Source organism: Chenopodium album, chromosome 21, assembly GCF_948465745.1.
Source record: "Chenopodium album chromosome 21, dcCheAlbu1.1, whole genome shotgun sequence".
Lineage (NCBI taxonomy): Eukaryota > Viridiplantae > Streptophyta > Magnoliopsida > Caryophyllales > Amaranthaceae > Chenopodium > Chenopodium album.
In genome coordinates, this window is record NC_137854.1 from 7,371,422 (window position 1) to 7,394,965 (window position 23,544).

Genomic DNA, 23,544 nt, shown 5'->3' on the forward strand with positions numbered 1-23,544 from the left:
TGAAGACATCGTCTTCAGAACTACGTCGTATGTACTAAACTAGTACTAGTACTGTAGGCAATTTATCTTTAGAAGATCAGATTTAATAGAATATAGGTAGAAATTTGAAGCATGTCTCCTGCAAACATTCTGGTTTTTACTTTACTATTTCGATGTAATTCCTTCAAACGTCCATTTGATCTTGTTTAACTGTTGTATTTAAGACCAAAGAAATGAAAATTAGGAAAAATCATTTGTTAAAAATATTCTCTGCAACCTTTTTAATTTTCCTTTCAAGTTCCAATCAATTATTACATGTAAACGTCATTTAGTCATTATTCGATTTGTCTCAATGATTAGATTAATAGCTTGAAAGATTACTTTTTAAGTGTGATTTTTAAACCCAAGATATTAATTCATTCAAGCACTAGCAAATTTAATTGCCATCTGACGTTTCTTCCACTTGATATAAGAACAAGGCCCCTCAATAGATGCTGTTACCAATTACCATATAAAGTAGTTAATTACTAAATAGTTTCATTGTATATAATTAAATACCCCATTGCCAGTTAGCTTTTGCCAAAAGATTGCACTAGTTTTGCTTATATTACCTATATTATTGCAAGCAAGTTCATGCTTTACTTATAATTTTGTAGTTAGCAAGAGTAAGAGAGAAAAATTTTTACCACTTAATTTGCTCGCCAAAAAAAAACACAAAAAAAACAATGGGGTCTTTGTTTGATCTGTTTATTGTTGCTTCAATGCCTATTTTGAAGGTTATTTTGATCACTGCCTTAGGCTCATTTCTTGCCATTAATCGTATCGACATCTTGGGAAAGACGGCCACACATCATCTGAACAAAGTTGTTCATTTTTCTTCTTAAGAATTTCTTCAATTCCCTCTTCCTCCTTTAATTTATATGTATATATTAGGTTTTAGAGATGAACTCATAGCTCCTTTTCTTTTGTGTTTGCTTAGCTTGTGTTTTTTGTTTTTGGCCCTGCACTAGTCGGTAGCAACTTGGCCAAGACAGTCACCATCAAAAGCTTCCTTACTCTGTGAGTAATTTTCTCTACTTGTTCCACCTTTTTTCCCCCCCTCGTTTACACCTATAAAAGATTATTTTTGAACAGAGAGAGCTATCAATTAACAACAGAGCTTACTTGCTTGTGCATGTTGTGATTAATTTTATTTTTCGTTTCGTGTTATATGCATGGTAACAGATGGTTCATGGTAGTAAACATCTTGCTTACATTTCTATTGGGGTCAGCAATGGGTTGGGTACTTGCTAAATTAACTAAAGCTCCAAAGCATATCAAAGGCCTCATTTTGGCATCTTGTTCTGCTGGTAATTTATATAATTCGTCCCATCTCATTACTTTTATGATAATATTTATTTTTATGCCATTGATTCGAGTAGCTACTACTTTAGTAGTTGTGTAGTCGCACATGCTTTTATCTAGTTTAATTTATTTAGAGGAAGTCTTATTAATGTTGAGGATAATAAAGAATGTTTGATTTTAAAACTATGAAAAAAATGTGTATCGCACTAGCTTTTATCTAGTTTTGCTGTAAAACCAGGAAATCTTGGGAATACCATCATCATTCTCCCTGCAATGTGCAAGGAGAAAGGTAGTCCATTTGGAGCACCTGATGTTTGCGAGCGTTATGGTCTAGCTTATGCTTCACTTTCAATGGCGGTATATTACTACATCTAGCTTCTTTCCCCTTCTATCATATTCCCCCTTCATAGAGAATGCTCTCCTTTCCCATTTATTCAAGTTTACGTATCACTACTCCCATTTATTTTAACTAATGCGATTAGTAGAACAAAAGGGAGTACATATATTTAGACAAATACTTATACAAACTATTGCAACTAATGGAATAGAGAGTATATAAACTGAGACAAAATAAGAAAAACATAAATAGTAAGCAACTAAGCACTCTTGGCTATAGTTAATTAATTTTACTGTAATTATTTTCCACAAAATTTCAGATTGGAACCGTATACTTTTGGCTATATACTTACAACATAGTTCGGATCTCTTCAAAGGAGGCAACAACAAGCACATCAGGTGTAATTGATGAAACATTGGTGAATGTACAACCACAAGAAGAACCATCCTTACAATCTTCAGATAACTATGCTCTTGAAGATCCACCTCTCTCCAACTCCTCTTCTAAATCAATGGTAAGATTCAGATAATAATTTTATTCCTCTCCTTTATTCAAATTTTAATATATGTATGCATTTAACATATGATCTTAATCTCCTTGGCAAATTCGTGTTAAAAGTTAATTAGACGGGTTTATGTCAACAGGTTGAATTGTCTTCCAAGATAAAACAGTGCTTAAAGATTATCTCCAAAGAGTTCAACCTTAAGGCAGTCTTGGCACCTTCAACTATTGGAGTGGTAATTTCATCAAATAATTACCATTTTTTGTAATAAAAATAATAATCATTTATATAAGCTAATTTATATCCTAAACCAGTTCGATTCAGCTCCAATAAGTTCAATTCAGCTCAAAGCTAAGCTCAGCCAATCAGAACAGGCCTTAACTCTATTTATTCCCTTTATTTTGGTGTAGATGGTTGGATTTTTTATTGGGACAATTTCTCCGCTTCGTAAGCTGCTCATGGACAATACTCTTCATGTTGTTGGAGACACAAGTTTCATGATTGGGTATGTAATAAGCTATTAATTCTCATTTCACGTCTATATAATAATAACATATCCTCAATCGTTTAATAATCTATCGCTACAATTTGACTTTCTCATTTCTTCTTTAGCCGTTGGTTACCGAATAATTTGACTTTTACGTTGACTTAGCATAGTTTTTACGATTGAGCTTTATCACTTTGTCAATCTCTGGAATTGTAAGCTCAATCTTTTCAATTATATTGTACTCGATTCACAGAGATGCAGCCATCCCCTGTAAAACCTTGATACTCGGCGCCAACCTACACAGAGGTACTTATTACGTAAATAGTTAAACATCTCTTTTGCTTCACGGCTCATATTTTAGATTGCTGGTAAGTTTTTGACGAAATTCAAATTTTCAGGTTTAAGGGGATCAGGAATTCGAGTTACCACAATTATGGGAATCGTAGCAGTTCGGTATCTATTCCTTCCTCTGCTGGGTGTACTTGTTGTTAAGGGTGCTGTTCTAGCTGGGTTTGTGCAATCGCATGATATATTCTTTCAGTTTGTTCTTCTGCTTCAGTATACAATGCCTCCAGCAGCTAGCATCAGTATGTAATAGTGCCATCACCATTCTACGAAACTACCCTTTAGACTTAATTATTACAGATTTAATTATGATAGTTTATGTTAGTTTTCAGCATTTCTTTAATCTTCTTCATTTTATATTTTTCGGTAACTAATGAAATAAATTTTATACTCATAACAGGTACAGTGACAGAGCTGTTTAAAGCAGGGCAGAATGAATGTTCAGTTATCATGCTTTGGACTAATGTTTTGGCTCCGATAACACTCACTCTTTGGTGCACATTCTTCCTAATTTCCTATGGCTTCTAGCTTAACAGGGTACAAACGCTTCTTAGAACCAAATCTTTATTCACTAGACAACATTGGTGAATGGCTAACAATGGGATTATGTAGACATAAAAACATTATCTTCAAAAGGATACATTGTATATTTTTATATAATAAGTATGGTAGACAGTTTATTTTCAAAATTGGGGATTGGATTTATCAGATTATAGATAGAAATTTGAAGAGAACATCTTGGTTTTACTTCAGTATTATGATGGTCTCCTGCAAATATTTTGGTTTTATTTCACTATTTTGATGTAATTCCTTCATAAATATTCCCTTTGATCTTGCTTAACTGTCTTATTAAGAAATTTTTAAAACCAGAAAATGAAAATTACAATCTTTTTATTTTTTTTTATTTTTTTTTTTTTTTTTTTTTTGACACCTACAATCATTTTGTTAAAGAAATTGTCTTTGCAAATTTTTCTATTCACCTTTTTACCAGTGATAATATGTAAATGTCATTTCGTATTTTTTTTTTTTTTTTTGAAGAAAATGTCATTTCGTATTTAGTACTAATGAAAGTTGAAAATTTCTGTGAGCTTTTAACATTCAAAAATTAATTTAAAATTTCAAAATAAAATTTTTAAAAATCTTTAAAAAAAACTTTCTAGACAGGAACAACACATCTATTAAAAACGGCCTTAGCACAAATTAATGATACAATTATGGAATAATTTTAAAGGGCTGAAGATTACAACATCCAGACATTTTTTCTGGGAGAGAGGGTGTAAGTGAGTAATGTAATGTATATACAGCACAATCAAAGGACTTAAAGAATTTTCAATTGGAGTTTGGCATGGCCAACCCTTTCTTTGTGCCTTTCAAACAATTCTTGAAGCGCCTCAACGTACTTGCTATGAATTTCCGAAATCTACCAAAATGTGGAAGAAAAAATTCTTGTTAAAAAGGGTGAAATCCACAAAGCAAATCCACATTTCTGTAGCCAATCACTAAACACCAGGCACGTAAAGGGATCGGAATGTGAATCTAAGGACGATCTATACAGAACTCAGGTTACTAAATATTACTAAAATATTACTTGTACTTATTAGTGAGAGAGAGAGAGAGAGAGAGAGAGATCACTTTGGGGGGGAGGGGGTGGGGTGGAAGAAGAGACTAATGATTTTGGAATGCAATAGAATCCATACCTCTTCTGCAGTGGGCTGAGAGTTTTGTTTAACATCGATTGGTCGACCAACCACCACATGCATTGGAACCCGATAAGGTAGAGGAGATCTGCAAGTAAATTTACAACTTGGTTATGACTTTATGAGAAAGCAGAGCAAAATATTACAGTGATAGATCTGGATATTAGCCAAATGTCCACAAGAAGATATTAAGCAATAAACTACATAACAATTCGTCCTAGCTAGATCATTCCTCAAAAATAGAGAGGTGTCAGATTCTCAACTAAGGCCTTGTACTTTCCATTATCCATACACCATTCCTAATTATAGTTCTATAGGACCTTTGCAGAGTCGTCAAGATTGAATTCTGGCTGATACTTAACCATCCCTACCCATATCAATATTGTCACATAATCAACAAAGAAACTGATCTAATTCTTTGTTTCATATCCCCACCCCAAAACATTCTAGTTTTTGGGTTTCTAGTAGAACATTTTCCAGAGCTGTTATCCCAGATTTGAAACATGCAACTATACTAAATCGCTAGTCTGCAAGTGATACTATCCCATTCAACTAGCATAGCTCTTAACAAACTTATATCTGTTCCACATCACTTATTCAGACTAATTATTCTCCGCTGTCACTAAAAGAACCAAACACATTAGACTTAAACTTGGGGATGTAAGTCCCTCTATTCCCTCTTTCATCATCAAGCTAAGAACGCTGCGAAGTACATCTAATTGGATGTTGGTTTCCCACATATTTCCTTTTATAGCTAGAAAAGCAACCAAGAACACTTGCAGAAATTGTGAATCTGCAATGGAAGGAGACAAAAGAAGTGCAACCCTGAACCACTTATAACTTTATAAGTCCCTTTTGGAGCCCAGGTAAGGGCTATTGACCAGAGGATTTTATCAATGCACTAAACACAATATTTCCAATAGACTAAGAAACAAAATTTAGAACTTACCCAAAAAGTCCCCAGAAAAATATAGGGGTGAACCTTATAAGTCTGGAGAATTGCAAGAACAATTCTCCACTGGGCTTCCACCATTTATAGGCTTCTGACTGCGAAAAAATGTAGACAATACATTACTACTTTATAACTCATTATAGACCATAAAATAATGTTCTTTCTTATAAAACTTCAGCTGTAAATTTTAGCAGAGTACACAGTTAGTGAACAACACAGCACCTGACCAAAGCTGAAAACTGGAACCACTGGGGAGCCCATTTCCAAAGCTAGGCGAACAAATCCTTTTCTGTTCTTAAGAAAAATGACCTGAAACAACAAAAGTAGCCAAAGCTAAGCTATCACTAAAACTGCTGGGCTCTGCCGATCTAACAAGCAACGATTGAGCCAGACATGAAAAGGACCAATACGAAGCTTGTGAAGTTACTAAAAAGAGAGAGTCCTCCATCAACAGACTTTGGGCATGACAAACATACAACCAATATCACAAATAACAATCACAAATTACATATCATGCAAAACGATACCTCAGAGCCATGTTCCATATGAAACGTCTCTTGTACTCCACCAGGCACTATGATGCAACTATAACCCGAAGACAAGCAAGCTTTAAAATTCTTTCTAGTTGCCGGAGATAGGCCCAACCATGTCCATATATGCCTCAAAAATGGAGTGTAGAATACCTACAAATAGAAATAGATAAGGCCGCTGAAAGGAAAAGGCAAAAGAAGTTGACAAAGTGAGAGATGTATAGGACTTACAGCAGAACTAGCAAGGACCTTAATTTTTGAGAAAGGCATAAAACCCGTGAGATCAGCAAGCGCAACAACACCAATCGGCAAAACCGAATGTGGCTCATAGCCAAAAACTGCACATAGCATACCACATAACATTAAGTTTGATGCCTTAAAAAGGGAGAACTTTGTTGCACAAGCAATTGAACTCGGTCTAACAATACATAGCAAACAATGTGTCATGACAACCATAACTCATAATCATTGAAAGTCAAAACTTTCTCGTTTCAATATGAATTCCAATATCTATGTCATGCTTTTCAATGCTACAAAATAACTAAACCCGGATAAGTACATATCACCTTGATTCTCAACATTTACAACAACTGTAAACAAAATCAAACATACAATTCCTAACTCTCTTAAACAACTACTCAACTAGTATAGCACACATTATCCTATTTCGTACACGAATTTCCTTAATTGAACTATGTTGATTAAATACAAAATTAGTAAAACTTTGACAAAATTGGAAACATAATTTCTAAGCAGAAAATAGTGAAACATCTCTGCTTATTCACTCAACAAATCTCATACAAATTCCATTTATTCCATACAATTAATTATAAATTTTCAAGCAAAGTATGTTTTTCTGTCTATTAATTAGCTCAATTATTGAGAAAATAGCATAAACATGAAGCTACCATAAGCTCGATTACGATCAAAGGCATTATAATCTTCAACATGAAGTGTAATCGGAAAATAACCACAAGCATGTTTACATATAAACCTGCAAAATGACAAAAAAATTCATCAAATTCCACAAAATTCAAGCTCAAAATCTCGAATCTCACATCGAAGCAAAATTCAACAATATACCTAGCTAATTTCCGCCCAAATTTATCCTTTTCATTGATCGGAATAAAGATCAATATCAACAACACACAACAAACCCTAAAAATTCACAAAAAAAAAAAAAACATAAAATCAATCATAAATCAACTTCAAATTATTCAAAAAAAAAAAAAAAAAAAAATGGAGATAAGAGTAGAATACGAACGTTAAGGCTTTAGAAAGAGAGAGAAAGAGGAAAGAAGATAAAACAATGGCGACATTGAAATGAATTGCACCAAGCCAAATTGCGACGGCGAGAAACGTGTGAAACGTGGAGTCGCTATTTCCGGTTAACGTCGTAATTTCCGGCGGAGTTGACGACGGAGAAGATAAGGTGAGTGGTTTCTCTCTCTTTGTTTCTGACACCTCCATTATTACTCTGTTACTTGCAGAGTACAACTTTTGATTTCTCTCTCTAAAAAAATTGAATTAAATAGGTATATATATATATATATATAAAAAGTAAGAAAATGAAAAAGTGTTAACCTTTATGGAAAAAATTGATTGAAAAATAAATGTAGATGGAGAAAGTTCTGGGGATAGTTGTTTGTTTGTATTTATAGCGTTTGATGAGACGCAATTAAGTTTACAAATTTATTCACGATGGATTCGTGGATATGCCACGTTTTTGTTTTGTTTGGATTTTATTATACGTGACGTCTTTGAAACACATTAAAATAAAAGAATTTAAGTTTATGATAAGTGTTTTATTGGACTACAATAATTATCCGACTCAACCTAGCAAGGTGGGTTTCTTTAGAGATGAGGAGGATAAGAAGAAGTATGAAACCCTATATGATTCTACTGAGTAGGGATGGCAATGGGGTCGGATCTGGACCGAGTCTGGATGGACCCAAATCCAGATCCGTTTTTGTATCTAGGATCCAGATCCGACCCGGATCCGTCGGGTCTGAAAAATAAAGACCCGGATCCAGATCCGACGGGTCCAACGGATCCGGGTCCGGATCTGGGTCCAAAACAGGTCCAATATATTTTGCCTAATTTTTTTGCAAAAATTTAATATTTGGGTCAAAAAATGCATTTAAAACTTCCGTTGGGGTTATTAAGTGCAACCTAAATTTTAGTTATACAACAAATATAAAAACACAAAGGTACCAACTTATACATTTATATTTTGAAATAAAAATTATAAATAATGATAAAAGTACGATTTTAGTATTAGCTAGTGAATTTGATATGAGGCATCCAAAATTCATATCTTGAAAGGGCTTTATCAATACTAACATTGTCAACATATTTAATAATGAAACAAACAATTATAAATTTTTTTTTTAAAAAAAAAAACGGGTAAACGGATCTGGATCCGGGTCTGGCCCCTAGACCCGGATCCAGATCCGTTTTTTCAGTAGGACCCGGATCCGACCCGGATCCACCGGGTCCAAAATTTGAAGACCCAGATCCGTAAAAAACGGATCTGGATCCACGGATCCGGGCCGGGTCCAGATCCACTGCCATCCTTACTACTGAGATTTCATCTAGTGAGATTTCATGTTGACTCAACTTACAAAGGTTTGTAGTAGGTTTCTTAGGAGGGAAGAAGGGGAACTAACCCTCAAATAAATCCCTTATCCTCTATGGTTTTAATACGTTTTAATCCCACAAGTATATATGGTTATATGTTTGTATTATGTATATATTTTTGTGGTTTTTTGGAACTCGGGATTACGGGCTAGGTACTTTGGGAATGAGAGGAAAGGTAAGGGAATTTTTACCCTCAAAGTGCCTCTAGTCAAGTTTGATCTCAACTTCTTAATTGTTAGATACAAACTTACCCACTATGCCAAGCTTATGTATTTATAAACGTAAAATCCTTAATATTGTGATAAAAAAGGAACGGATAAAGTATACTTTATTATTAAAACTTTTATTACTTGTTTATTTAGAGCTTTACATTGAACTGAGTTAAGCACATAATTAGGTACTCAATTCTTTAAAATTTCACCTTTTAGGTACTCAATTATTTTTACTTTGCTTTTGGGTACTGAGTTAAGAATTCAGGTGAAAAAAATTAAATCAACCAAAGAATTGAGTACCTTGGGTTAAAGAATTTAGTACCCTTGGGTAAGTATGTGGGCCCCACCCGATTAAAAAATTCGTGGGTCAACCCATTTTTTTCCCTTTCTATTTCTTTATTCCCCTTTTTGCGAGTTAATTTTTTCCCAATTTGCTGCGCACTCCATTGTCGAAGAACAATGACGCCGGAAGCTTTCTTTGTGCTCGAATCTGGTGAAAACGACACCAAAAGCCGCCATTTTTTTGAGGTAAGCTCAATTTCTCATCATTTATGTTGTGAATTTGATATAAATTTTGGATTTTTTGCCCATTTGATGATGTTTGTTGCGACCTAGGTTTTTCGAATTTTGGGGTTTTTTTTGAACAAATTTTGGGGTTTGTAGCAACCCTTCTGTTTCTGGTTTTTTTTAAAAATTTTTTTTTTCTACAAAATCTGGCAAAACCTTGCAGAATTTATGCCTAAATAATATGCTCAATGAACCTGTTTTGTTGCTGGTTAAGCTGCTGTTGTTGATGAACTTATGGCTGGGAGCAAGTCTTTTTCTGGTTCAATTGGTGCTTGTAATGCAGAAGCTCATGTCATGTTTTTTGGCCTCAAATATGCGTATGATGCTGGGCTTAGGAGATTGAAGGCCTCTTCGGATTGCCTTCATCTAATCAACTTGCTGCTGTCTGTTTGATGTTCTAAGCATGGCTAGTTTGTTTGATGTTTGTTGCTTTTCTTTTCAGTCTAGAACTTGTAATAAGGTAGCTGTGGATGATATTCTAAGCAAAACTTTCCCTCAATTTGATTGAGGAGCAGCTGTGGATGGAGGACTGCCCATCTGTTTCTTTTAATCGAATGCCTGCAGGTTTACACTAATAAAATTTTTTGATGAATTTTCTTGCTGTTTTTGATGAATTTTCTGCCAGGTTCATGCCTCTTTAAATAGAGAAACCAACGGCTAGTTTCTTAGTCTAATTTAATACAATTTTTTTTATTTATAAATATTAATTTTTTAATCGAGTGGGGCCCACATACTTAACCAAGGGTACTAAATTCTTTAACCCAAGGTACTCAATTCTTTGGTTGATTTAATTTTTTTCACCTGAATTCTTAACTCAGTACCCAAAAGCAAAGTAAAAATAATTGAGTACCTAAAAGGTGAAATTTTAAAGAATTGAGTACCTAATTGTGTGCTTGACTCCATTGAACTAAACAAAATGTCCTATTAGCACAGTAGATTTATTACTCACGAACTTTATATTTGTAGACAAAAAATGAATAAAAACAAAAATGATACCAGACAATAATACAATTATACAAGTATACAAGTATGCAGTGACGTAGCATAGTAGTTGGGAAAATAAATAAAAAATACAGTACTCCAGAGCTGTAATTGGCTCAAATGTGGGTGTCAATTTCACAGGAGAGAGTGACAGGGGGTCGTAGAAATTGGGCCTTAAGAATAGGTGATGTTGATGCTTTACGATTACTGCTTAGGCCCATTATACGACTTGCATAGTTTTGGTACACTATTAGGATTTTATGGGACCTGGTGTTTATGGCCATGGAGCTAATGCTGCTCTACTTACTTTGATTTTGTAGTGTTACTCTTGTTTTGTCAAATGAAATGAAATCTATAACAAAATTAGAGTTCTTTGTTTTAACACATACTGATGCGAAGTACTCCGTATGTATATGAATTTTAACATGAAAGATTTACGTAACATAGTATGAGAGTAACTGAGTAATGACATGTTCACATTTACTGAACCGAGTTAAGTTGATTGGAACTAAACTGATTGGAGATAAAGTGAACTGAAATTAAGCTGAAGTGAACAAACCCTAAGTGATGAGCATTGAGCAATTTACATCAATGACTCAACAGTAGGCAAGTAGTAGTAGTAGTGCTAATCTGATTTTTTACAGATACAATAAGTATATTGTTAAAGTATGATGTAAAAATTGATAATTTACCTAGGAATCTAGGTAGGTCCTTATATTATGAACTTCAATTCTATTCTATCATATGTCAAGCAAAACATTAAGCTAAATTCTACGGAGTATGAAACAAATTCTATCAAATAAGACAATAAATTATAATCATTCATCAAAATATGAGGATTACACAACTAAATAAGCATTATTTAAGAAACAAATCAATTAAATTATGTTACAATTTATAGTGGTTGCAAACCGAAGCATTATAATAAGATCATGCCACCCTTCTAGAAAATCTTGAAAACTGCATGTATCATTTGGATCGCTTATTTACCTCTCATGCATTGCTCATGTAGAACACTATTATATTCATATTGTATAATTTATTAATGAATTTATAAACAGATAATGATGGACAGACATATTCACGTATACTTAGCTTTAAGCAAGGACCTTAAAGGTTAAAGCCTTATTATATTCCGTACTATATTCAACTTTCAGAATTTATCATTAATGACACACTTTGTTCTATTGCTAATTACGCTTTACAGGTTGGGTTGATTTTTCATATGCGTGTAAATGGCCAGGATTAAACTAACACTTTATCATAAATTTTTATAAGGTGGCTGCTAACCACGTTATTTGGCTGTGATTCAAACCTATTATGAACTAATTCATGCAATTTTATAGAGGTGATCAACATTGGTCTAGTCCGATCTGACGGGTTTTGGCAAGCCTAAAAACGCATTTCCCTACCTCCCTACCTTATAAAAGTGGGAAAATACTCTTATGAATAGTGTTAGGACATTTTTAACCCTGAAAATGTTTAATTACCTTTATACCCCATTAATGTTGTATGAGTAGTTTATGAATAATCAATGTATTTATTTTATTGCTAATTTGTTATTATTGATCAATTTCACAACATGGGTTTTATCGTTAATTTAATTGCTCACTTGTCAGTATAGTCAATTTAGGATTCCTTTAATTATTCTATCCTTCATAAGTATTTTTTTTTTTAAAACCTAACCTTCATAAGTATGATTATGAGAGGTTTTGATTTTACATTCTTTCCTATATGAAGCACAAGGAACTATGGAAGCAAGCATTTGTCCAATATAGTGCAAAAGCAACTGTGTTGAAACTGAAATTGATATATGAGAAATCAGGCTCAAGTGTGGGTTGGTGAATCGGTTATATTTCGGACAGTATGAGAAAATCGATGTCCATGATTTTGATACAAGTTTACAAAGGTATTGGTTCATTTAAAAAAAGTTCATGAAAGTGAAATCCAAAAGATCATATGAGTAGTTCTAAAAAAAAAAAAAAACCAGAAGCTAAGACAAAGGTTGGTCAAATACAATAACCAGAAAGTTCAAGAGATTGCGGTATTAATGCCATTGAGATAGTTTAGTTAGTTTGGTGACTCTTAAGGTCCAAGCAATAATTGCCCAAGTTTTTACTCATTTGAACTGAAGACTAGCTTGGTAGAAATTTGAATTGGGAATGAACTTGATTGACAATTTCACACAGTCAATCACTCAACATCTACTGTTATTAATCCTTGGACCTTATTTCTCCACTTAACTTAGGGTCTATTCTCATTGATGGAACTGAGCTGAACTGAATTGAACGAGAGTTTTGATTAGTTCAAGATTTCAATCTTTATCCAGGGCTCTTGGAGCCTTTTAATCTTGTTACCGACTTATGACGCACTATGTTCGTTGATTCCGAAAGCATTAAGATATGTGAACTGAACTGAACTTATTAGAGCAGAACTAAACTAAATTGAAATGAATATTTTATGAGAGAAGAAAATTAGGAGCTAAACTGAATTGAACTGAACTGAACTTATTAGAGCTGAACTGTACTGAACTGAAAATAATCGTATGAGAACAGACCCTTAGTTTTTGAGGTTACTTGGTCCATTTTGTCCACTGCATTTTTTACCGATTCAAGAAAATAACTTCATTATTTTTGTAACTTTAACAAAATAAATTAATGACTTATAATATTAATTTACTCTGTAAAATAAATTATTTACAAGGAAATCATTGTTAAATGACATTTACTGTAATTATTACGATCATAACTTTAACCGATTAAACCTTAAAGTGAGGTGTATTGGTATCTTATATGAATACAAGAAAAATATAGGCAAGTGATGTCCTGCTAATTGAACCATTTCAATCTGTACTTTAAATATAGCAAACATTTCCATGTATAGAACTCAATACTTTATACAACTCCTTCACTAATTCTAGAGTAATTTGCTAAAGTTTTGAGCATTGCTAAGATACATGACATTCAACATATTAATCGCATATGTACAAATAGTTATAATAAAATATATGCAAACATGCATAAGGTATTAAGACTAACTGCAATTACTCAACATGAAACACTACCTATACCGCGCGCATCGCGCGCGTAGGATCCCCTAGTTTAATTAAAAGTTCAAATTCGGCCAAAAAAAGCCCAAAAGCCCACTTTCTCCCGACAAGCCCGCTACTTTTTTACGGGTTTGGCACGAGGTATCATGTTATTAAGGCCCGGCCCGATTTTTATCACCTCTACAATTTGTAACCCTAGCTAACATAATTGCTTGTTATTTTGAGGCATACTTAATGTTGGCAAACCTCTGATATCTTCAATAAGGCAACTTATAATTACTCCCACCATTTTCAGAATAAATGGATCACATTGACTTTCTCACTGTTTATAAATAATTTCGATTTGACTTTTTTTACTAGTGAATATTTCATACAAATAAAGTAATGTTACTTGATACTCTCGATCGACCTCTGTCGTTTCAAATTAAGTGTTTGTTTAACACATATTCCAACACCAAACTTTAACCAATTGTTGATTAACAATAAATTTAAATTATCAAAAATTTGACATTTAAAAGCTTAAAACTACGCATTGAGACAATTCTAACAAATACACACCTCTATATATTAATCTTATGTACACCATTCTTCGCATAAATCATCACCATTAGTCAATAATGTTGTGTATATTAATAGTGTAAAGTCAAACTAATTTAAGGCCCTTACAAGTATTTTGAAATGAAGGAAAATTTATTTGTAAAATATTGTTGATGAGTAATTGTAATGTAAGATTTCGTAAAATCAACTGTTTATGATTTTTTTTTTTTTTTTTTTTTTTTATTTGACAAGAACTGTTTATGACATCTAGCTAATAATATAAAAATAAAATATATAATTTAAATAGACAAAGTTATGCATTGATAACAAGTGTGCAAATCAAACTATAACATATTTTTCGAAGCAGATAAAACACTACTCCGTACAAGTTAAAGTTAAAGTCAAACTAAAGACAATTTAGTGATCCTAGGCTATGCAAATTCATCACACTTCACCTAAGTCATTACAAATACAATAATTAAAGATAATCATATTCGTATAAATTATAAAGATGAGGTATATACTTTACTAAAGCACATGTACTGTATTACGTGTATACGTAGTCAGTACTCGTATAAATGTAATGTGAATACACATTTTCATTTTTGCAGAGTAGCACCGGATCTCCACCTCAATCTTGGTTGGAATATTAACATTGCTATAATTGTACTTACGTTAGATCCGAATTTTACATAATATTCCTGAATTTTCTTAATGTTCTTTTGTTGGGTGGTTGTCGGGTGAGCGTATAATATAGCTACACGGATAGCATTTTGATGGTCCAAATATGAGAAGGAATGAATGAATACTATGATGTACATATATATATGTTGTGTATTTTTTTTTTTTTTCAGATTCTATACATGAATAACACACAATACATGTGAGTATGTGACCAGGCCATTAGCTGAATATCCCGTGATTCCCGTCCATGGTAGCTAGCTGTTTGTGACGGTTGTGAGCCTAGATGGCTAAAGCTAATGGTACGGTTATTGCTTGATCTTGGCCTCACGGCATGCAACATATATCCTTGGATTAAGATAAACTTGTATTGTGATAGTCAAATTATTACGGAGTATTATATATTATTAACTATACTATTGATTGATATTCCTACTATGACATTTTTATGAGACAAAAACAAGACATTTTTCACAGAAAAACAAAAATTAGAGACTTAAGGAGTAATGCATTAATAGTGATATGTCTTTGCTGGTTTGGTATATTCAATCATTGTTTTGACCACACATCCATAATAATTTGCATGATCTAATTTGAAAAAGTATCAAAGATTATTAGCGCGTTTTTGAATAAGCTTTACTATTAGTCTTGGGCTGTGTTTTCAATTTTTCATGTTTTATTAATTATTATATGTCTAATAGATTTATAGCCCACGTACAATTGTATACTTGTATTATTGTACTTGTATCTATAGCTTAACCAAAGTCATACTATAAAGCAACACAATTATATAAGGTCAAAAGATTATTCAATAATCACTACTTAATTGTCGCACAGCTACACACACAAAGCATAGATAAAGAAAGGATCTATACGTGTAGATCTTTTACCAATTGGGCAATTACCATAATTGATTTGAATTATAGTCATTTAGTTGAATTCAGCCACAATTTGTGTCTGTTTCCTCCAAATCTACAAACCACAACATAACTTAACTCGTGGGATGATTGAGCTACTATAGAAGAAAAATGTGTATGTAGTCAATTTTTTCAGTGACTTGTTAATAAAATACTTTCCGTACAAAGTAATAAGTCTAGCACCTACCCGTTCCATCAAACAAAGTCATTTTCAAGCATAGCGTCTATATATCTTTTTTATTAGAATTGTAGATAACATAGTCTAAATATGAAGCAAGTATGTTTACATTTTTGTAAGGATTCGTTTAATTAAATGTAGGAATTGTGGATAACATAGTTTAAATATGAGCAAGTATGTTCCATGTAGGAATTTTTATTAGAGATATTAGAAAATTTTCTTGTATTGGTTTTTCTAGAAAACTCTCAAAAGTATTTGGTTAATCATGAGAAATAGATCACTTTTTTAAATCTCACTAGGTAATTAAATTATTTCATTTTGTGAGAAGTGAAAAACCAAACACACAATACAATTTCAATTTTCAGAAATTTGAACTTCTCATTTTTTTTTTGGTCAACAAATGACACCTAAATTCACAAAATTTATTGAAATATTACTTACTCTAATAACTTGATTAAAATTTATTTTTTTCCACAAGGACTTACACATCACGGACCTCTACATAAATTAATGGTTTTTTTTTTTTTTTTTTTTTTTTTTTTTTTTTTTTTGACAACAGGGATAAATTAATGGTATTACTACACCAAAGTTTTATTGTCTATTAGTAGTGCGTTATCTATCTAGTCAGTGCATGTAGCAATGTCTCGTGATTTTCTATTACTACATGGCACCTGCTTCCATGAACCTTTGTTATTTTCAGTTTTTCTTCTTATTATTTATTTATTACTTATGAAGTTAGCTTCCAGCCTTCCACGAAGTTGAGCTGTTTAAAAAGTCCATATTAGCACACATCACAACCGAATAACGGCATTACATCTCGTAACATTCAAACATACGACCAATCCAATCAAATACCAAACTCCCTATATTTCCCCCCCTTTTTTTTCCTTTATTATATTCTCCAATCATCCTCTCCACAAAATTCAATTCAATAGTACAATTACGCATATTTTTTATTTTTATTTTTATTTTTATTTATAGACGATGAAGTACCATTACGCATATGTTTTGCCCCTTTGTCCCATATGTCCTACGTTATACGGAGTAATAATTATTGTCCTATTTGTTATTTTATGATGTTCAACATATATATTTAATTAAATCAAATATAACAAAATCAAATTAAACGGAATTACATGATCAAATTAAACAAAAAAAGGGAAAAAAAAAAGGGGATATGAGAGTTTGACAAAAAATACAAATGCAAATATATTGACTTGTAAAAATTACTTATCGGGGAGTATAATATTGACTCGTTTTAAAAAAATTAAAGTTACCTAGCCTTATTAAAGTAATAGAAATCTTCAAATTCAAATTTCATAAAACTATGCGGCTAACGCGCGTCATAGCTACCCATTCCCGGAAGTTTTTTGAAGAATAAATAGCAGCGTTACTTAGAAAAATATATAAACAAATTTTTAAGGGGTATAAATGTCCACACATTAATGAACAATATTTTTAAGAGTTTAAAAAATATATAAACAAACATTATTTTTAAGAGTTACTGAGGGCAAATATGTAAATAAACATTTTAGGGACATAATCGTCTCAACACTATTCATAAAGTGTGGCCATACTTTTAAAAAGGGCAAATACGTAAATAAACATTTTAGGTGTATAATAGTCTTAATTCTATTCATAAGAGTTTACTCATACTTTTAAAAAGGTAGGGAGGGATTAAGGGCCTGTTGTGATTGACTGAACTGAATTGAAATTATTGGAGCTGAACCGAACTGAATATTTTATGAGAGAAGGAAATTCAGAACTGAAGTGAACTGAACTGAAAATAATATGAAGAGAACAGGCCCTAAGTTCAATTTGAATAAGTTTTCGGTCTTGTAGAATTAATAAGGGAGAGGGCCACAATAAATTTCTTACTCCGTAGTAACAATACTGCATTTAATGATTCAATAAAACTAAGCCAGTGTTTAGATATAATACGTTTAATGTATGCTCGTAACTCCACTGGTTATTATTTAATATTTGACGAAAAAAATGTGAATAATCTCATATATTTCAATGTAGAAGTGTTACAAAAAATAAAAATAAAAATTCAAATAGAAGAACCTACGCCTAAAATAAGAAGTTATAGAAATTTTCTAAGAACTCAAAATAATCTCATACAAAATATTTTAATTCACATAAATTTGGTCATTGGTAACAAGAGGTAGCTTACAGCCTTACAGCCTTAGACCAATTGTAAGAAGAATATATTCTATTTGAAAAATAAAGTCCATTATGACTTTTGATTATTGAATACAATTTCCTCAACCCTGAAATTATACATCACCTATACTTTGAATTATTATTTGGCCATTATATATATATATTCATGAATTCACCCATCAAATAGTTATAAGTCTTACTACCAATGTACCTCATTTGTAATTCACCCATAGTACCTTTCATATACTTGATGTGTAACATTTTTAGCCGAGTCTAAGTAACATAACATATCCTGATGTCCGAGTAGTGGTGGTCGTTATTAGTCGAAAAGAAAAGGAAAAGGATAACATAGAAAAGGAGAAGAAGATGCTTCCTACACTGCTGGCTGCTACAATCAACTTGCCTCAGCTCCTTGCTGGAAAATCAACCTCTTTACACCCCTAATAACATAATTTAAACACAAATTCATCATCCTTTTGTCCTCTTTCTCCCTCCATTTGTATTAATCTATTATACCATCACATTCAAAATCACCCCATTTCCCCTTACTTTTACTATAAACCCACCTTCTCAACCCTCTAATCTCCCCCCTTTAGCAACTCCCCTCCTCCTAACCCAACCCCTTGCAATGTTTTCACCGGCAATCGCCATCACTTTGTCTGCCCTCATCTTCCTCGCTCCTATCTCAAGAGCCGCAATCATTTCCTCGAACGTGTTCGGGTTCCCCTTTGACCACACCTACTACGACACCTTCCAAGTCCAATCCCCAGCAACCATCAGCAACGGTGCACTCCAAGTCACACCCGACTCCGCGGGTAACTTCACATTAACCAACCGTGCAGGCCGCATTCTATTCAAACAACCTTTTACAATCTGGGAATCGCACGGGCACAACCACACCCGTGTCGCCTCATTCAACACTTCCTTTCTCATCAATATCTTTCGCATCAATAATACCGACGGCACCCCAGTCACTCCTGGCGAGGGCGTCGCTTTCATCATCGCACCTGACCTTAACGTCCCCCCTGGAAGCTCCGGCGAGTTCCTCGGGTTGACCAACTCCTCCACCGACGGTGACCCCAACAACAAACTCCTCGCTGTCGAGTTCGATACCGTTAAGAACGGGCCTTACGACCCGGATGATAACCATATTGGTGTCGATATCAACTCCATTAGATCTAACCACACTGTCTCTCTTTCTGATTTTAATATCACTCTCGCGCCTACGGGGACGGTATTTCATAAGGTCTGGATGTTCTACGATGGCGGTGAGAGTAAATCTCTCACCGTCTACATCGTAGACCTCCACGACCAACAAGCGGAAGCAACTATGCCGGATAAACCAGTAATGAATTTAACCGGGATCGATCTGAGCAAGATTGTCAACCCGGTGTCGTATTTCGGGTTTTCAGCGTCGACTGGGGACGACATCGCGGAGCTCCATTGTGTTCTAAGCTGGAACATAACAGTGGAAATAATTAAAGAGCCTGGTCCTGGAAAGGTTACAATTGTTCTGGCAGTCGTTATCCCGGTGGCGGTAATATTATTAATAGGTATTGGAATAGGATGGTATTTTTGGAATAAGAAAACCCGGGGATCGATGTCGGACCCGAACATACTCGGAGCTTTGAAGAGCTTACCGGGTATGCCGAGGGAGTATGATTTTAAGGAGCTTAAAAAGGCGACAAGTAATTTCGATGAGAAAAATAAATTGGGACAAGGGGGGTATGGGACGGTATATAAAGGGTTGTTACCGGTTGAAGCATTTGAAGAAGTTGCGGTAAAAAAGTTTTCGAGGGATGAGATAAAAAGTAAGGATGATTTTTTGGCTGAACTTACGATTATTAATAGGTTGCGCCACCGAAATCTCGTCAAATTACTAGGTATGTGTTTTGATTGATTTGCTGATTTTATTCTTAGTTGTATTAATTGGGTGTGTTGGTTTGTTGTGTTATTTCCTTTATTTGTGGGGCTCATTTATTGCTTTAATTTGTGGTCTATACTATTTTTGGGTATGTATGAAATGGATAAGCTTATGGATTTTTTTATTAGTAAGGAAAATCTATCATGTAACTTGAGTCGTGAAATCGTGATTTAGTACATAGATTAGTTTTGTAGATGTCGTGTTGTTTTTGACTAAAAGATTGAAACTTTTGATCTACTTGGGTGAAAAAGACTAATGGAGCTTATTTAAAGTACTTTTACAATTAAAATCTTGTGTATTTTGCCGAATTTCTAAACATCAATGTTCTTACCTAGTGTCATAAGATGATAGTGGTGAATCTAGTCTAATTTTAAAGTAGTGTGTTTCATGTACTTGTGAATAATGAGTAGATTGTGATTTTTTGTGCTGTTTTGCTCAAATGGATTTTATCTGTTGTATCAGGGTGGTGTCACCAAAATGGGACATTGTTACTAGTATACGAGTACATGCCCAATGGAAGCCTAGACAAGCACATATTCTGTGGGGAGGATAAGGCGCCTTTAAGCTGGGAACTCCGCTTCAAGGCCCTGAAGGGTGTAGCCTCTGCTCTTCACTACCTGCATAACGAGTTTGATGAGAAGGTGATTCACCGGGACCTGAAGGCAAGTAATGTCATGCTTGATACCAACTTCAATGCTCGTCTTGGTGATTTTGGCTTAGCTCGTGCATTAGACCATGAAAAAACCTCATATGCTGAACTGGAGGAGGGTGTGCATGGCACAATGGGGTACATTGCTCCTGAGTGCTTCCACACAGGCAGGGCTACTAGGGAGTCTGACATTTTCGGCCTTGGAGCAGTCCTTCTCGAAGTGGCTTGTGGACTGCGTCCTTGGACAAAGAAGGAGGGATACCAGTGTACAGTTGATTGGGTGTGGTCAATGCACCGAGATGGAAACATCTTAGGGGCAATCGACGAGAGGTTAGGAAACGAGTATGTGGCAGAGGAAGCAGAGCGAGTTTTGCTCCTAGGTTTGGCCTGCTCTCACCCTACAGCAGCAGAAAGGCCTAAGACACAAGCAATCAAACAGATACTGTCAGGGTCAGTTCCTATGCCTCATGTACCGCCTTTCAAGCCATCTTTCATATGGCCAGCAATGGGTCCTATGAACGGCGCCACCTCAGAAATGACAACTGAGACCAACATTGCATCATCACAATATGACAACTCTCTTTGGACTCCCCGTTCAGATGTCAGCCCACATAGTGGCAGTGTATACTCCATGGCATGATAGGAACTTATATCATCAGATAACATAACAGCAGCAACAATTAAGGCATTCCTGCTGTATTTTTTCCCTCTTTCTGGTAACTTTTCTGTCATTTATATGAAAAGTTTTGCTTAATTTTATAGTTCAGGGCATAAGCAATTAAGCACTTGAATTTGTTTCCCAATTTTTTTCCCACTTTATTTGTACATGGGGAAGAGGGTGGATTGTCAATGTAAATTATAATTTGATTATTTCATTAGTTGTGCTTGTACTCCTGTGTGTTGATAAACCTGCAATGTATAAGCAGTTACTACCATGCTGATAAACAATGTTTCCGAAGGAAGACAGTGATTATTTCATAGTTCAGTGAACTCGATCAGCTTTCGATCTCTTTTTCAGTATTTCTGTATCTTCTTACCCAACTACCCAAGAGGATAAACATGACTGCTAAATACAGATGATAAGTATGTGATACTGAACTTTGACAGGGACAACAAATATATTAAACAGCACAATAATTTCAGTAGACCGGTCAAGTCTTTGTATAATCTTGTACTTTATTAAAGTTAAGAGTTGTTAGTGATCAATGTCTAGCAATTAGCATCTACGCTAACCATAATCCGATTAATTAAAAGGATCATATATGTATGATTGACTAGTATATTAGAGTTCTGCGCTAAATCATCAATTCTGTTAATTAAATTAATTAATCATATGCATGTTTGACTAATTATATTAGAATTCTGTGCTGACTAAGACAAATTGATAGCTCAAGCAATCATGTTTAATTGTTATAATTTTTTGCCATATTTTATCTTCAAATTTACCAGTTCAAATGATAAAACATATCTTCCAATTGCTTATTTTAATTCTAAATAAAACCATGCATGAAGCATGGCATGAAACAAGAGCAAGGAAGAGGAACACTCAACCCTTGGATCAGAACCGCGATTTTAGGATGTCTGATAATCAACTATGTCCATCATTTTCGTGTTGTGTAAGATTGTCGTAGCAGAAAAAGAACTGATGTAATTAAAAGAGCAATAACACTCTTCAATAAGTAGATAATCAGTGAAATATCATCTTCAAGTGATATCAGATCCTATAACAAGACTAATAACCATCACTTGAAAAATACACTCAGAATAAAAAAAGTAATGTCCTGTTTTTATTAATTTTATTTTATGGTGGCAGGAAGATCCTTAAGCTATCCTGGCCAACTTAGCATATTCTGTATAGCCTACTTGCTAAGTCGAATCAGCTCTAGGGCTTCTCCGGCATACAGCTTCTTTGAATTGCGAAGCCTCCTTAACTCTTTATATGTTATGGGAGCATAGAGGCGAGGGTGTTCAGCATCAACAAACTCTGCAGGAGCTTCAATTATTTTATCTTGTGGTGGTGAAAGGAATGTTGCAACTGACATACGTATCCCTGCACCCTTGCATTGAACCCGATGCTTCACATTGCAAAGAATTCCATTGCTCTTTAGCTTTCATAGTTTCAACAATCACGAGTTAGGAATGTCAGTAAAGCAAAGAAAACAGAAAAGAGAAAATTGCAGATGAGGGATGTCCATGTTCTTGTTACTAGGCTAATTTAAATCCTAGTTTTATTGAATAGAACAGAATTATAATGATCAACACAGATTAAATATAACTTTTGCGGTTCAAAACTGATTTCATTAGTAACATATGATGTGAAATTGAAGAAAGTGAGGGGCGAAATCAACTTACATGTGACACATTTGATTATAATAGTGAACACTTGGCACATTGAATTGGAATAGTGAACACTTGGCACATTGGATTGGATAAGTGAACATAGGATGAAGATATGTGTGTATCATGGTTAGAGTTTTAAAATACTAAGTATAGATATAGATTCATTTATATATTCATGTTAGTATTAAAAGGAATTTGTAGTTAAGAATTAAATGTTTAAAATAAATAATAGTACTACATTTTTTTAGAAAATAACACCACAAAAAAAAAAAAAAAAAAATTGGATTTCACCACTACTTAACGGGTTCTTGGATGGAATCCGTTAGTGGGGCCACTCTGTACACGTGTCACTAATATATTGGCTCAAAAAAATAGAAAAATTAAAAAAAAAAGGGAAACCCCCAAAAATCCTAACCAGCCACCACCCATACCGCCAGCAACGCTAACCCACGCCGGTGACAATCGAATCCTCGCCGTCGGCACCCCTGCCCCTTTGTTAACCGTCAAAATCAGCCTAGCCATCGTAGCCG

General features: G+C 34.0%; 3 protein-coding genes across 3 annotated transcripts; 2 read left to right on the forward strand and 1 right to left on the reverse strand.

Annotated features, from left to right (window-relative positions):
- Positions 1-704: 704 nt before the first annotated feature.
- LOC145600076 (protein PIN-LIKES 3-like) lies at positions 705-3,681 on the forward strand. The gene is made up of 10 exons (XM_081655926.1): positions 705-842; positions 959-1,038; positions 1,204-1,328; positions 1,562-1,680; positions 1,980-2,174; positions 2,305-2,397; positions 2,573-2,667; positions 2,903-2,955; positions 3,048-3,236; positions 3,395-3,681. Exons 1-10 carry the CDS (start codon positions 705-707, stop codon positions 3,520-3,522), a joined length of 1,215 nt encoding a protein of 404 aa, XP_081512052.1. The 3' UTR covers positions 3,523-3,681.
- Positions 3,682-4,164: 483 nt separating this feature from the next.
- Positions 4,165-7,788, reverse strand: LOC145602319 (diacylglycerol O-acyltransferase 2-like). The gene is made up of 9 exons (XM_081658509.1): positions 7,438-7,788; positions 7,257-7,331; positions 7,082-7,167; positions 6,405-6,511; positions 6,171-6,326; positions 5,866-5,952; positions 5,641-5,738; positions 4,692-4,779; positions 4,165-4,414 (listed from the first exon to the last, which is right to left on the reverse strand). The coding sequence occupies exons 1-9, from the start codon at positions 7,641-7,643 to the stop codon at positions 4,313-4,315; spliced, it is 1,005 nt and encodes a 334-aa protein (XP_081514635.1). The 5' UTR covers positions 7,644-7,788; the 3' UTR covers positions 4,165-4,312.
- A 10,739-nt stretch (positions 7,789-18,527) lies between these two features.
- LOC145602246 (putative L-type lectin-domain containing receptor kinase S.5) lies at positions 18,528-21,552 on the forward strand. The gene is made up of 2 exons (XM_081658421.1): positions 18,528-19,984; positions 20,488-21,552. The coding sequence occupies exons 1-2, from the start codon at positions 18,730-18,732 to the stop codon at positions 21,312-21,314; spliced, it is 2,082 nt and encodes a 693-aa protein (XP_081514547.1). The 5' UTR covers positions 18,528-18,729; the 3' UTR covers positions 21,315-21,552.
- The last annotated feature ends 1,992 nt before the right edge of the window (positions 21,553-23,544 follow it).

Coding starts and splice junctions, on each gene's coding strand:
- LOC145602246 (XM_081658421.1), top strand. CDS start 18,730: ATGTTTTCACCGGCAATCGCCATCACTTTGTCTGCCCTCATCTTCCTC. Junction 19,985..20,487: donor AAATCTCGTCAAATTACTAG/GTATGTGTTTTG, acceptor CTGTTGTATCAG/GGTGGTGTCACCAAAATGGG.
- LOC145600076 (XM_081655926.1), top strand. CDS start 705: ATGGGGTCTTTGTTTGATCTGTTTATTGTTGCTTCAATGCCTATTTTG. Junction 843..958: donor CCACACATCATCTGAACAAA/GTTGTTCATTTT, acceptor GTGTTTGCTTAG/CTTGTGTTTTTTGTTTTTGG. Junction 2,398..2,572: donor CACCTTCAACTATTGGAGTG/GTAATTTCATCA, acceptor ATTTTGGTGTAG/ATGGTTGGATTTTTTATTGG.
- LOC145602319 (XM_081658509.1), bottom strand. CDS start 7,643: ATGGAGGTGTCAGAAACAAAGAGAGAGAAACCACTCACCTTATCTTCT. Junction 7,332..7,437: donor TCTCTTTCTAAAGCCTTAAC/GTTCGTATTCTA, acceptor GTGAATTTTTAG/GGTTTGTTGTGTGTTGTTGA. Junction 4,415..4,691: donor CTCAGCCCACTGCAGAAGAG/GTATGGATTCTA, acceptor ACATTTTGGTAG/ATTTCGGAAATTCATAGCAA.